Source organism: Loxodonta africana, chromosome 15 (genome assembly GCF_030014295.1).
Source record: "Loxodonta africana isolate mLoxAfr1 chromosome 15, mLoxAfr1.hap2, whole genome shotgun sequence".
In the NCBI taxonomy this organism is placed as follows: domain Eukaryota; kingdom Metazoa; phylum Chordata; class Mammalia; order Proboscidea; family Elephantidae; genus Loxodonta; species Loxodonta africana.
In genome coordinates this window covers 64,235,426-64,251,210 of record NC_087356.1, presented here as the reverse complement: position 1 = coordinate 64,251,210, position 15,785 = coordinate 64,235,426, and the positions used below count along the sequence as shown (strand labels likewise).

General features: G+C 37.6%; 1 protein-coding gene across 1 annotated transcript; it reads left to right on the top strand.

Annotated features, from left to right (window-relative positions):
• Positions 1 to 12,740: 12,740 nt before the first annotated feature.
• On the top strand, positions 12,741 to 13,956 carry LOC100674570 (olfactory receptor 8D1-like). The gene has a single exon (XM_003422093.3). The coding sequence runs from the start codon at positions 12,799 to 12,801 to the stop codon at positions 13,741 to 13,743; it is 945 nt and encodes a 314-aa protein (XP_003422141.3). The 5' UTR covers positions 12,741 to 12,798; the 3' UTR covers positions 13,744 to 13,956.
• The last annotated feature ends 1,829 nt before the right edge of the window (positions 13,957 to 15,785 follow it).

Sequence of the window (15,785 nt, the reverse complement as noted above, 5' to 3'; positions counted from 1 at the left end):
TTGTATTAAGGCTCCTAACGTTGTCCCTATTTTTTCTTCCATGATCTTTATCGTCTTAGTCTTTATGTTTAGGTCTTTGATCCACTTGGAGTTAGCTTTTGTGCATGGAGTGAAGTATGGGTCCTGTTTCATTTTTTTTGCAAATGGATATCCAGTTATGCCAGCACCATTTGTTAAAAAGACTGTCGTTTCCCCAATTAACTGACACTGGGCCTTTGTCAAATATCAGCTGCTCATATGTGGATGGATTTATATTTGGCTTCTCAATTCTGTTCCATTGGCCTATGTGCCTGTTGTTGTACCAGTACCAGGCTGTTTTGACTACTGTGGCTGTATAATAGGTTCTGAAATCAGGTAGAGTGAGGCCTCCCACTTTCTTCTTCTTTTTCAGTAATGCTTTACTTATCCGGGGCTTCTTTCCCTTCCATATGAAGTTGGTGATTTGTTTCTCCATCACTTTAAAAAATGACATTGGAATTTGGATCGGAAGTGCATTGTATGTATAGATGGCTTTTGGTAGAATAGACATTTTTACTATGTTAAGTCTTCTTATCCATGAGCAAGGTATACTTTTCCACTTATGTTGATCCTTTTTATTTTCTTGCACTAGTACATTGTAGTTTTCTTTGTATAGGTCTTTTACATCTTTGGTAAGATTTATTCCTGAGTATTTTACCTTCTTGGGGGCTTATTTTATTTTATCTTCTTGGGGGCTACTGTGAATGGTATTGATTTGGTGATTTCCTCTTCAAAGTTCTTTTTGTTGATGTAGAGGAATTCAAGTGATTTTTGTATGTTTATCTTATAACCTGAGAGTCTGCCAAACTCTTCTATTATTTTCAGAAGTTTTCTGAAGGATTCCTTGGGGTTTTCTGTGTATAAGATCATGTCATCTGCAAATAGAGATAATTTTACTTCTTCCTTGCCAATCCGGATGCCCTTTATTTCTTTGTCTAGCCTAATTGCTCTGGCTAGGACTTCTAGCACAAAGTTGAATAAGAGCGGTGAAAAAGGGCATCCTTCTCTGGTTCCTGTTCTCAGGGAAATGCTGTCAGGCTCTCTCCATTTAGAGTGATGTTGGCTGTTGGCTTTGTATCGATGCCCTTGATTATGCTGAGGAATTTTCCTTCAATTACTATTTTGCTGAGTTTTTGTCATGAATGGGTGTTGGACTTTGTCAAATGCCTTTTCTGCATCAGTTGATTAGATCATGTGGTTTTCGTCTCTTGTTTTATTTATATGGTGGATTACATTAACGGTTTTTCTAATATTAAACCAGCCTTGCATAACTGGTATAAATCCCACTTGGTCATGGTGGATTATTTTTTTGGTATGTTGTTGAATTCTATTGGCTAGAATTTTGCTGAGGATTTTTGCATCTATGTTCATGAGGGATATAGGTCTGTAATTTCCTTTTTTTTGTGGTGTCTTTACCTGGTTTTGGTATCAGGGAGATGGTGACTTCATAGAATGAGTTAGGTAGTATTCCGCCATTTTCTATGCTTTGAAATACCTTTAGTAGTAGTGGTGTTAACTCTTCTCTGAAAGACTGGTACAACTCTGCAGTGAAGCCGTCCGGGCCAGGGTTTTTTTTGGGGGGAGTTTTTTGATTACCTTTCGATCTCTTTTTTTGTTCTCGGTCTATTTAGTTGTTCTACTTCTGATTGTGTTATTTTAGGTAGGTAGTGTTTTTCTAGGAATTCATCCATTTCTTCTAGGTTTGCAAATTTGTTAGAGTACAATTTTTTGTAATAATCTGATATGATTCTTTTAATTTCAGTTGGGTCTGTTGTGATGTGGCCCATCTCGTTTCTTATTCAGGTTATTTGTTTCCTTTCCTGTATTTCTTTAGTCAGTCTGGCCAATGGTTTATTAATTTTGTTAATTTTTTCAAAGAACCAGCTTTTGGCTTTGTTAATTCTTTCACTTGTTTTTCTGTTCTCTAATTCTTTTAGTTCAGCTCTAATTTTTATTATTTGTTTTCCTCTGGTGCCTGATGGATTCTTTTGTTGTTCGCTTTCTATTTGTTCAAGTTGTAGGGACAGTTCTCTGATTTTGGCTCTTTCTTCTTTATGTACGTGTGCATTTATCGATATAAATTGACCTCTGAGCACTGCTTTTGCTGTGTGCCAGATTTTTTGATAGGAAGTGTTTTCATTCGCCTTGCATCCTATGAATTTCTTTATTGCTTCCTTAATGTTTTCTATAACCCAGTCTTTTTTGAGCAGGGTATTGTTCAGTTTCCAAGTATTTGATTTCTTTTCCCTGATTTTTCTGTTATTGGTTTCCACTTTTATGGCCTTGTGGTCTGAGAAGATGCTTTGTAATATTTCGATGTTTTGGATTCTGCAAAGGTTTGTTTAATGACCTAATATGTGATCTATTCTAGAGAATGTTCCGTGTGTGCTAGAAAAAAAAAGTATACTTTGCAGCTGTTGGGTGGAGTGTTCTGTATAGGCCGATGAGGTCAAGTTGGTTGATTGTAGCAATTAGGTCTTCCATGTCTCTATTGAGCTTCTTACTGGAAGTCCTGTCCTTCTCTGAAAGTGGTGTGTTGAATTCTCCTACTATAATTGTGGAGGTGTCTATCTCACTTTTCAGTTCTGTTAAAGTTTGTTTTATGTATCTTGCAGCCCTGTTATAGGGTGCATAAATATTTAATATGGTTATATTTTCTTGGTCAATTGTCCCTTTTCTCATTATGTAGTGTCCTTCTTTATCCTTTGTGGTGGGTTTAATTTTAAAGTCTTTTTGTCAGAAATTAATATTGCTACTCCTGCTCTTTTTTGCTTGTCGTTTGCTTGATATATTTTTTCCATCCTTTGAGTTTTTGTTTGTCTCTAAGTCTAAGGTGTGTCTCTCGTAGGCAGCATATAGATGGATCATGTTTCTTTAATCGGTCTGAGACTCTCTATCACTTTTTGGTGCATTTAGCCCATTTACGTTCAGTGTAATTATAGATAAGTAGGAAGTACATATTTTAAGAAGCACACAAGGTATTTTCTTTTTGGTGATAGAATTTTTGTGTATCTTGATTTTGATGGTGGTTACATAAATCTACACCTGTTGATAAAACTGCATAAAATTATGCAAAAAGCTCTAACAGCACAATAAACGTATCAGAAGACTGAAACAGTGATTTGGAACTAACTTATACAATTCTCCTACAACACATCGCAGGAAAAAAGTCTTTGGAAATACTGAAAAAAAAAAAATAGCCAAGGATATAATCCAAGAGACGTAACATCTTTCTAAAAGAAAATTCAGAAAAAAATGAAAGAGGAGCATAGAGGAGAAGATTAAACAAGAAAAGAAACAAAAATGACAGAAGAAGCTTTTTTCACTGAAAACTTGAATCATAAATTTGAAGGGGCCATTGAATGCAGAGCAGAAAAAGTTCAACAAGAAGTTAAACACCTAGTTAAGAACTCCAAATAAGGAGAACATTTTCCAAGCCTATGGAGAGAAATAGCATGATTTCTAAGTAGGAATGAGAATTAAATTGACATCAATATTCTCATCATAGGAGCACCCTGACCAATCAGTCAATGTGACAAAGGGTACAGGATTCTGAATGAAATATATACTATATCTAGGATTTCGTATTCAGCCAGCTAGAGTTTACTGTGAAAGCAAAATCAAAGTGTTTCCATGTTTGAAGGACACATATTATACATATTATTTTTTAAAAGTGTTACTCAAGAGTGAGGCCAAGATGGCTGACTAGGTAGAAGCTACCTTGGATCCCTCTTGCAACAAAACTCAGAAAAACAAGTGAATCGATCACATACATGACAATCTATGAACGCTGACCATCAAACACAGATTTAAAAAGTTGACCTGAGTGACAGAGACTGAGAATGAGCAACCATGGGGAAGCAATGACTGTTTTCAGAGCCTGGAGCCAGCATCCCAGTAAGAAAACCTTGGTGCCGGGATTTGAACTGGGCGCAGGGGAGCTGAGCACGGCATCCTGAGACAGCACAAACACGGGACGCAGCCCTAGCCCCCAGAAGTGACCTCAGCGGTAGCCCAGCCAGTGCACGCAGGCAGAGCAGTGACGCTGCTGAGAGGAAGAGAAGTCACCGGGAGGCAGCAACTGGTTTTGGAGCCTGGAGTGCGGCGTCCCAGCTGGGGAAACTTGGCACTGGGCTTTGGACTGGGAGCAGCGGAACTGACCACGGCTTCTGAGACAGCACAATCACAGGACGAGGGCCTGACCCTCGGCAGCAATCTAAACCCAACCAAAGCACACAGACTACACTCCCCTTGGGAATCTCAGATAAAACATTCATCCCAAACAAGATAAGTAACTTTGTCTATATTCCGGGGTGCTAGTCTCTCCTATCTATCTGATCCCTCCCCTCCCCTTCCCAGGCGGCTTCATTAACATTGGAATTTCCTGAGCCAGAGAGCGAAGTGCTCTGTGTTTTTTTTTTTTTCTCTGTCTTTTCCTAACCCATTCTCCTGGCCAGAAAGAAGCAGCTACAAATACCCAGGGACCAAAGATCCTTCCCTGACTTACCGATTTTGGACTAAAAATACAGAACCAGCTCCAGCCAAGCATATGAGATCCAGTCTTGGGCTTTCATCCCTACAGGGAACAAGGTGGCTATTATAATGAAAAGGCAATTCTGATAGGGATCTGTAATTATTTTAGCAGATTACTGGAAAGACAACTTTCCCAGGTCTGAAATCTCTGCATATTTAACAGAGCCCTCACTGATCCACAACAGGGAACTGAGGGCTGAAGCTCCCCCCACACCACCTAGCCTCCTGCCTTAGGGGTCTGAGGATGGTGACACCTAACAATCTGTAGAGGTGCATGCATTGGGTGCCTAAGCTACAGCTGCAGAGCCCATCCACCAAAGTGCTTTAGGAACAGAGACACCCCTACCTCACTGGCACTTGGGGGAAGCCTGTCAGCATCCTGCCCTCCCTGGAGTGTGACCCCCTGCTGCTCCTAGAATCTGGTGCACACAACTATCACCACTACTCCTCTAGGTGGATAGGTGACAGTCTGCACCACACACTTGATGACCCAAAATCAGATTCTACTCAAGAATAGTGAATGGACTCTTAGGCTTATATATCTGGTCACAGCACAAACCAGCTGGTAATAGGACACAAATGAGTCAAGGGCTACAACAATCAAGAAAGCGCAATCTAGTAGCCCACCTACGTATATTGAAAGAAAACAAAATAAGATAAGACTCAGTGAGCAAATATAAAATAAATCATTACAATATCTTAAAGATGACTAGGAGACAGCAGTCGATATCAAACCACATAAAGAAGCAGATCATGATTGCTTCTACAACTCCCCAAATTAAAGAATCAAAATCTTTCCCAAATGAACAGACAATCCTGGAATTGCCGGATGCAGAATATTAAAAACAAATTTACAGAATGCTTCAGGACATCAGGGATGACCTCAGAAATGAAATAAGGCAATCTACAGAAAAAGCCAAGGAACACACAGATAAAGAAGTTGAAGAAATCAAAAAGATTATTCAAGAAAATAGTGGAAAAATTAATAAGCTGCAAGAATTCATAGAGAGATAGCATTCAGAAATCCAAAAGATTAACAGTAAAATTACAGAATTAGACAACTCAACAGGAAGTCAGAGGAGCAGAATCAAGCAATTGGAATGTAGACTTGGGGACCAGGATGATAAGGGAATTTACACCAGTATAGCTAAAAAAAAAATCAGATAAAAGAAATTAAAAAAATAAAGAAACCCTAAGAATCATTTGGGATTATATCAAGAAGAATACCTTGCGTGTGAATGAAGTCCAAGAACAGGGAGGAATAACAGAAAATATAGAGAGAATAGTTGAAGAACTGTTGGCAGAAAACTTCCCTGACATCTAGAAAGATGAAAGGATATCTGTCCAAGACGCTCATCAAACCCCATATAAGGTTGATCCAAAAAGAAAATCACCAAGACATATTACCAACAAACTTTCCAAAACCAAAGATAAAGAGAAAATTTTAAAAGCAGCCAGGGATAAAAGAAAGATCTCCTATAAAGGAGAATCAATAAGTTCAGACTACTCAGCAGACACCATGAAGTCAAGAAGGCAATGGGATGACATATATAGAGCACTGGAGGAGAAAAACTGCCAGCCAAGGATCATATATCCAGCAAAAATCTCTCTCAAATATGAAGGCGAAATTAAAACATTTACAGATAAACACAAGCTTAGAGAATTTGCAAAAACCAAACCAAAGCTACAAGAAATACTAAAGAAAATTGTTTGGTGAGAAAATCAATAATATCAGATACCAGCACAACACAAGGTCACAGAACAGAACATCCTGATATCAACTCAAATAGGGAAAACACAAAAACAAATAAAGAATAATTTAAAAAAGAAAAAAATGCTCAAAACAGGGAATCATTGAATTCGATATAAAAGATCACAATAATCAAAAAGAGGGACTAAATACAGGAGGCATAGAACTGTCATATGGAGAGGAAAACAAGGCAATATAGGACAATACAAGTTAGGTTTTTACTTTGAAAAATAGGGGCAAATATTAAGGTAACCACAAAGAGGTATAACAACTCCATAACTCAAAATAGAAACCAAGAAAAACATAACGACTCAGCAAACAGAAATTCAACTACTATGAAAATGAGGAACACAAAATTTACAAAGAAAAACATCTCAGCACGAAAAAGTAAGTGGAAAAATGAAATTGTCAACAACACACACAAAAAGGCATCAAAATGACAGCACTACTCATCTATAATTACACTGAATGTAAATGGACTAAATGCACCAATAAAGCGATAGAGAGTCTCAGAGTGGATAAAGAAACATGATCTGTCTATATGCTGCCTACAAAAGACACACCTTAGACTTAGAGACACAAACAAAAACTCAAAGGATGGAACAATGGAACAGAATGGAGAACCCAGATATAAATCCATCCACATATGAGCAGCTGACATTTGACAAAGGCCCAGTGTCAGTTAATTGTGGAAAAGATAGTCTTTTTAACAAATGGTGCTGGCATAACTCGATATCCATTTGCAAAAAAAGGAAACAGGACCCATACCTCACACCATGCACAAAAACTAACTCCAAGTGGATCAAAGACCTAAACATAAAGACTAAAACGATAAAGATCATGGAAGAAAAAATAGGGACAACGTTAGGAACCCTAATACAAGGCATAAACAGAATACAAAACATTACCAAAAATGACGAAGAAAAACCAGATAACTGGGAGCTCCTAAAAATCAAACACCTATGCTCATCTAAAGACTTCACCAAAAGAGTAAAAAGACCTCCTACAGACTGGGAAAGAATTTTCAGCTATGACATCTCCGACCAGCGCCTGATCTCTAAAATCTATATGGTTCTGTTAAAACTCAACCACAAAAAAGACAAACAACCCAATCAATAAGTGGGCAAAGGATATGAACACGCACTTCACTAAAGAAGACATTTGGGCGGCTAAAAGATACATGAGAAAATGCTCTCGATCATTAAGCATTAGAGAAATGCAAATAAAAACTACGATGAGATTCCATCTCACTCCAACAAGGCTGGCATTAATCCAAAAAACACAAAATAATAAATGTTGGAGGGGCTGCAGAGAGATTGGAACTCTTATACACTGCTGGTGGGAATGTAAAATGGTACAACCATTTTGGAAATCTATCTGGCATTTTCTTAAAAAGTTAGAAATAGAACTACCATACAACCCAGAAATCCCACCCCTTGGAATATACCCTAGAGAAATAAGAGCCTTTACACGAACGGATATATGCTCACCCATGTTTATTGCAGCACTGTTTACAATAGCAAAAGCTGGAAGCAACCAAGGTGTCCATCAATAGGTGAATGGTTAAATAAATTATGGTACATTCACACAATGGAATACTACGCATCGATAAAGAACAGTGACAAATCTGTGAAACATTTCACAACATGGAGGAATCTGGAAGGCATTATGCTGAGTGAAATTAGTCAGATGCAAAAGGACAAATACTGTATAAGACCACTATTATAAGTTCTTGAGAAATAGTATAAACTGTGAAGAACACATTCTTTTGTGGTTACGAGAGGGGGAGAGAGGGAGAGTGGGAGAGGGTTATTTACTGATTAGATAGTAGATAAGAACTACTGTAGGTGAAGGGAAGGAGAATGCTCAATACGAGGAAGGTCAGCTCAACTGGACTGGACCAAAAGTAAAGAAGTTTCTGGGATAAACTGAATGCTTCAAAGGTCAGCGGAGCAAGGGCAGGGGTTTGGGGACTATGGCTTAAGGGGACTTCGAAGTCAATTGGCGTAATAAACTCTATTATGAAAACATTCTGCATCCCACTTTGAACTCTGGCGTCTGGGGTCTTAAAAGCTAACAAGCGGCCATCTAAGATGCATCAGTTGGTTTCAACCCACCTGGATCAAAGGAGAATGAAGAATACCAAGGTCACACGATAACTATGAGCCCAAGACAGATAGGGTCCCATGAACTAGAGACTTACATCATCCTGAGACCAGAAGAAGTAGATGGTGCCTGGCCACAACTGATGACTGCCCTGACAGGGAGCACAACAGAGAACTCCTGAGGGGGCAGGAGATCAGTGGGATGCAGACCCCAAATTCTCATAAAAAAACCAGACTTAATGGCCTGACTGAGACTCGAAGAATCCCGGTGGTCATGGTCCCCAAACTTACTGTTGGCCCAGGACAGGAACCATTCCTGAAGACAACTCATCAGACATGGAAGTGACTGGACAATGGGTTGGAGAGAGATGCTGATGAAGAGTGAGCTACTTGTATCAGGTGACACTTGAAACTGTATTGACATCTCCTGTCTGGAGGGGAGATAGGATTGTAGAGAGTGTTAGAAACTGGTGAAAACGGTCAGGAAAGTAGAGACTGGAAGGAGGGAGCGGGCTAACTCATTAGGGGGAGAGTTAATGGGAGTATGTATTAAGGTGTATATAAGCTTATATGTGACAGACTGACTTAATTTGTAAACCTTCACTTAAAGCACAATAAAAATTAATTAAAAAAGAAAAAAAAAGATGTGCTTCCAAACTCTGGTCTCTACACTCTAGCCCTAATCCCTGGCAACCACTAAACTTTTCTCTATCTCTACAATTTTGTCATTTCAAGAATGTTATGTAAATGGAATCATATAGTATGTCATCTTTTGAGATTGATTTTTTTTTTTTCTGCATCATATCTTTGATATCTATTCAAGCTGATTGGATGCCTTTACTATAGTTTTTTTTAGGTTTTTACCCTGTGGGTTCCCTAGTGCTATTGCTCCAGAGATTTAAAAAAAAAAAAAAATCTAATCTTCCCTCATTGTATTGCTTTGTGACAATAGCATCTAAAATAATAAAGTACCCAGGAATGAACAGTCCCCAGAAAATTGTAAAACATTACTAAAAGAAGTTAAAAAAATCTAAATAAATGGAAAGAAATTCTGTCTTCATGGACTGGAAGGCTTAATATAGTTAAGATATCAATAATACCCAAAGACATCTATAGATTCAATGCAATTACCATCTAAATTCCAAAAGTCTTTTTTGCACAGGTGGAAAAGGCAGTCCTCAAATTTATATGGAAGGGCAAGAGACCCTGAATAGCTAAGGCAATCTTGAAAAAGGAGGATAAATTAGGAGTACTCGCATTTTTTGTTTTAAATATACTATAAATCTACAGTAATTAAAACAGCCTGGTACTGTTATCATAACAAACATATACAGTGGAGTAGAATTCAGAGTACAGAAATAAATTCATACATCTGCAGTCAACTGATTTTCAACAAGAGTGCTAAATCCATTCAATGGGAATGGAAGACTCTCTTCACTAAATGGGGCTGGGAAAGTTGGTTTACTCCATAAAGAAGAATTAATCAGATACATTCTTCATTCCATAGGCAAAAACTAATTCCAAATGGATCAAGGACCCAAATGGACAGACAAAAGCCATAAAATTCTTAGAAGAAATATAGGGGCTTGGCTGCAGGACCTAGTTTTTCACAATGGATTATTAGATATGACAACAAAAACACCGTGAGCAAAAGACAAAATAGATAAATGGGACCTCATATAAATTATACACTCTTGTTTATCAAATGACCTTATGAACAAAGTAAAAATACAATATACAAATTGGGAGGAAATTTCCAGGAACCATATATCCAATAGGGGAGGGAGAGAGGGGGAAAAAGGAAGTAATTGCTTAAGGGCCATAAATTTTACATCAGTATTGGTAGAATAATTAGGAAAATGATAGCTAGTATGGTTTTGAAACATGAAGAATTTAATCAATGTCACCAAATTATATATGTAGAAATTGTTGAATTTGTTAATTCTTTGTTGTGTATATTTTCACTACAATTAAAAAAAAAAGATATATTACTGATATCTCAGACCATGCATTTTATGTATCTTAAAGAGTGCCTAATCTTCTCCAGAGAAGCAAGTGTCTGATCTTCTCCAGGAAACCCTGGTGGTGTAGTGGTTAAAAGTTTGACTGCTAACCCAAAGGTGTGCAGTTCGAATCCAAGAAAATAAATCGTCTAGAGGTGAGTTTGAAACTTTTCTGTCTTGGAGTCCCAAGACCAAAATATGCAAGCATTAGACTAACTCTAAGAGGCTATGACTATATCTTAAATGTATCACTCTGCTTTTGGAGGAGCTAAAGGGAGCTTCTTATTAGCTCTGATTAAAAAAAAAAAAACCTTCACCCCCTGCATACCTGCATAAAAACCATTAAGGAACATATCTAGGCAGGAAGTAGTATATCGGCCCATTTAGGTCATCACTGATGGTATTATGATACTCAACTTTCCAGGAAAATCATTTTTAATTAATATCGATTAATTTAATTGGTAGTACAAAGAGTTAAAAATCTAAAAGAAATAGTTGCTACACTCTTCTTTTGGAGGGCACACAGAGATGAAAACTTTGACGTCTGCTCTTCGAAGCCAGTGAGAATACCCTCACCAAATTGTCCGCATCTGTTTGTGATAACACTACAATCATTCCAGGTGGCAGCCATTCCCCTTTTCTGCTTAATATTTTCCTTTCCAAGAAGTAAGAGGAAAACTTTAATTCTGAACATTAGAAATGCCAATATTTTGGGAGTGCCATTATTTTGGGTGCAAATATAACTCAGTAATTTCTTATCCTCAGGGGAATTTGACCTCTGAGAATTTCCACTGGACTTGTGGTCCTCGGAGAATACGGAACTCATGCATGTCCTTGGAGTTCAAAGACTTATAAACAACAAATCAGAGTATTCCCTTGCTTATAAAAGGCTCCTCAGGATCTGGCTTTGGAAGGAGATCTTATTATCGTTCACTCAAATTAGAATTAATGTGATTAAACCTTAGACATCTTCACTCCACACAGTGAATTAGTGACACAGCTGGAGAATGAACCCGGCCTTAGAAATGATAAGAAGAGGATATATTTCTCCTTCATTTCCAAGAGTTGCCATACAATGATTTGATGTTAAGTGCTAACAACATTGCACACTAAACAAGATCAGCAAGGTTCTGGAAAGGTAATATTTGCTGTGAAGTTATTGAATTTGTCTCACATTACAAGAGAGAAAATCTAAATTAAATGGGAGCAACAACTCTTCTACTCCTGACAGCATTCAAGTAAGTACACAAATTCTGATATACTTTCCAAAAAACTCATTGTCATGGCATCAATTCCAACTCATGACGACCATATAGGAGAGAGTAGAACTGCCCCATGGGGTTTACAAGGCTGTGTTCTTTATGAAAGTAGACTGCCACGTCTTTCTCTCTCAGAAAGGCTGGTGGGTTTCAACTGCAGACCTTTTGGTTAGCAACCAAGCACTTAAATCATTGAGCTACCATGGCTCCTTGAGTATACTTAACTAAGGCATTTACTGTGAAACGGAATTACTTAGGGAGAATTACAAATTTGTATTCTGATAAAACTATTGTTGACAAAAGTATATATGGCTATTGCATAAAGGGAACAAAAAACTAAACTGCAGGATAAAACTTTTTTGTTGCCAGTGGGGTGTGCAGTGGGTGGAGCAATAGGAAAAAGTCTCTTCTTCTTTTCCTTCCTATTTCATTGCTTTCCTAAGATGCAGCCACAATAGCTTCCAAACTCTTCCTAGAAAGAATAAATATAATAGAGTCCTTACTTATTTGCAACAAAGAACTCCAGGATTAATTTGAAGACCTGCTAATTTGGAACAGCATGGTCTCTGCACATCTCTGTAGACTAAGAAGTGTAACCCCAAGATATTCATTCCCTTATCAGTTATTCCTTGAGGAGTGCTTTGTATTCCGGGGTAACAACAACCCAAAATACACAAAAGACCCAACATTAACTCTAAAAGTAATTTCTTAACACTCAATAAAAACTTGATGTCCCCTGCTCTGAGGGTTGCAGATATAGACACAGCTCCATCAATAATTACTGAAAATGAGAAAATGAGCTCCTGTTTATTCTTGTCAACAATTAAACCTCTGAGAGCACATCATTACCAGCAGCTTTGTTCTACTGAGATATCTTTCAATCATTTAAAAGGTCACATTACATTTATTTTTTGTTTCTGTATAGCTTATGCAGGTGTTTGATTAAAAGTAATGCATTCCTAACATGAGTTATATAATTAATGATCTTATTATTGAACACCCTAAAACTATTTTAATTTATGAGTTTTTTTTTCTGTCACAACAATAATAAAATATTACTCACCACAGGCTAATAGCTTTATTACCTCCTGTGATTTTCTTTTCTGTAGTTTCACATTCCCTGTTTCCTGATGGAAATGGCTAAACAAAATGATTCTGCAGTGACTGAATTTGTCCTCGAGGGACTGACAGACAAACCAGAACTTCAGCTGCCTCTTTTCCTCCTGTTCCTAGGGATCTATGGGGTCACTGTCATGGGAAACTTGGGTATGATCCTAATCATCACTCTCAGTCCAAAGCTACAATCTCCCATGTACTTCTTTATTGGTAATTTGTCAGTCATAGATCTCTTTTATTCCTCAACTGTTACGCCCAAAATGCTGGGAAACTTTCTATGGGAGCAAAATGTTATTTCCCTCCCTGGATGTATGACGCAACTTTTTTTCTTTTGTGTTTTTGCTACTGCTGAATTCTATATGCTGACTGTCATGGCATATGATAGATACATAGCTATCTGTAGTCCACTGCTCTATAGTGCCGTCATGTCCCAAAAGGTCTGCAACATGCTGGTGACTGGAGTCTATATTGTGGCAACTTTTGGAGGTATGCCTCACACAATATTCATGATCAGACTTTCCTTCTGTGGAGACAATGTCATCCACCATTACCTCTGTGACATAATTCCTCTCCTAAAGCTCTCATGCTCCAGTACTTACATTAATGAGCTTCTGTTGATACTTGTAGGTGGATTCAATGTGTTAGCAACAACTGTGCCTATCATCATCTCTTATGCCTTTATACTCTCCAACATACTTCAAATACCCTCAGCTGAGGGCAAGTCCAAAGCCTTTGGTACCTGTGGTTCTCACCTTACAGTTGTTGGTTTTTTTTATGGATCTATCATATTCATGTATTTTAAGCCAGCATCTAGCAGCAACATGGTCCAGGAGAAGGTTGCCTCTGTGTTTTACAGCACAGTGATTCCTATGCTGAACCCTTTGATATACAGCTTGAGGAACAAGGGTGTAAGGAATGAGCTCAGCAAAGCCATGGGTATGAGGTATAGACCGCCCTAGGTTAGTAAATGGCATTGATTTGGTGATCTCCTCTTCAATGTTCTTTTTGTTGGTATAGAGGAATTCAACTGATTTTTGTATGTTTATCTTGTATCCCAATACTCTGCTGAACTCTTCTATTAGTTTCAGTAGTTTTCTGGAGGATTCCATAGGGTATTCTGTGTATAAAATCATGTCATCTGCAAATAGAGATACTTTTACTTCTTCCTTGTCAATCAGAATGCCCTTTATTTCTTTATCTAGCCTAATTGCTCTGGCTAGGACTTCCAGCACAATGTTGAAAAAGAGTGGTGATAAGGGGCATCCTTGTCTGGTTCCCAATCTCAGTGGGAATGTTTTCAGGCTCTCTCCATTTAGAATGATGTTGGCTGTTGGCTTTGTATAAATGTCCTTTATTATGTTGAGAAATTTTCCTTCTATTCCTATTTTGCTGAGAGTTTTTATCATGAATGAGTGTTGAACTTTGTCAAATGCCTTTTCTGCATGAGTTGATAAAATCATGTGATTCTTGTCTTTTGTTTTATTTATGGGGTGGATTACATTAATTGTTTTTCTAATGTTGAACCATCCCTGCATACCTGGTATGAATCCCACTTGGCCATGGTGAATTATTTTTTTGATATGTTGTTGAATTCTATTGGCTAGGATTTTGTTGAGGGTTTTTGCATCTACATTCATGAGGGATGTAGATCTATAATTTTCTTGTGGTGTCTTTACCTGGTTTTGGTATCAGGGATATGGTGGCTTCATAGAATGAATTTGGTAGGTCCATCCTTCTCTACGCTCTGAAATACCTTTAGTAGTAGTGGTGTTAACTCTTCTCTAAAACTTTGGTAGAACTCTGCAGTGACGCTGTCTGGGCCAGGGCTTTTTTTTTTTGTTTGGAGTTTTTTGATTATCTTTGCAATCTCTTCTTTCGTTATGGGTCTATTTAGTTGTTCTACCTCTGTTTGTGTTAGTTTAGGCAGGTAGTTTGTTTCTAGGAATTCATCCATTTCTTCTAGGGTTTCAAATTTGAGTATAGTTTTTCATAGTAATCTGATATGATTCTTTTAATTTCAGTTGGGTCTCTTGTAATATCGCCCATCTCATTTCTTGTTCGGGTTATTTGCTTCCTCTCCTGCTTTTGTTTTTCAGTTTGGCCAATGGTTTATCAATTTTGTTGAATTTTTCAAAAAACCAGCTTTTGGCCTTGTTAATTCTTTCAATTGTTTTTCTGTTTTCTATTTCATTTAGTTCAGCTCTAATTTTTATTATTTGTTTTCTTCTGGTGCCTGTGGATTTCTTTTGTTGCTCTCTTTCTATTTGTTCAAGTTGTAGGGATAGTTCTTTGATTTTGGCCCTTTTTTCTTTTTGGATGTGTGCATTTATTGATTTAAATTGGCCTCTGAGCACTGCTTTTGCTGTGTCCCAAAGGTTCTGATAGGAAGTGTTTTCATTCTCATTGGATTCTATGAATTTCTTTATTCCATCCTTAATGTCTTCTATAATCCAGTCTTCTTTGAGCAGGGTATTGTTCAGTTTCCAAGTATTTGATTTCTTTTCCCTACTTTTCCTGTTATTGATTTCCACTTTATGGCCTATGGTCAGAGAAGATGCTTTGTAATATTTCAGTGCTTTGGATTCTGCTAAGGCTTGCTTTATGACCTAATATGTGGTCTATTCTAGAGACTGCTCCATGTGCACTAGACAAGAAAGCATAGTTGGTTGCTGTTGGGTGGAGTGTTCTGTATATGTCTATGAGGTTAAGTTGGTTGATTGTGGCATTTAGATCTTCCATGTCTTTATTGAGCTTCTTTCTGGATGTCCTGTCCTTCACCGAAAGTGGTGTGTTGAATTCTCCTACTATTATTGTGGAGCTCTCTCACTTTTCAATGCTGATATCTTGCAGCCCTGTCATTGGGTGCATAAATATTTAATATCATTATATTTTCTTGGTGTATTGTCCCTTTAATCATTATATAGTGTCCTTCCTTATCCTTTCTGATGGTTTTAACTTTAAAGTCTATTTTGTGAGAAATTAATATTGCCACTCCTGCTCT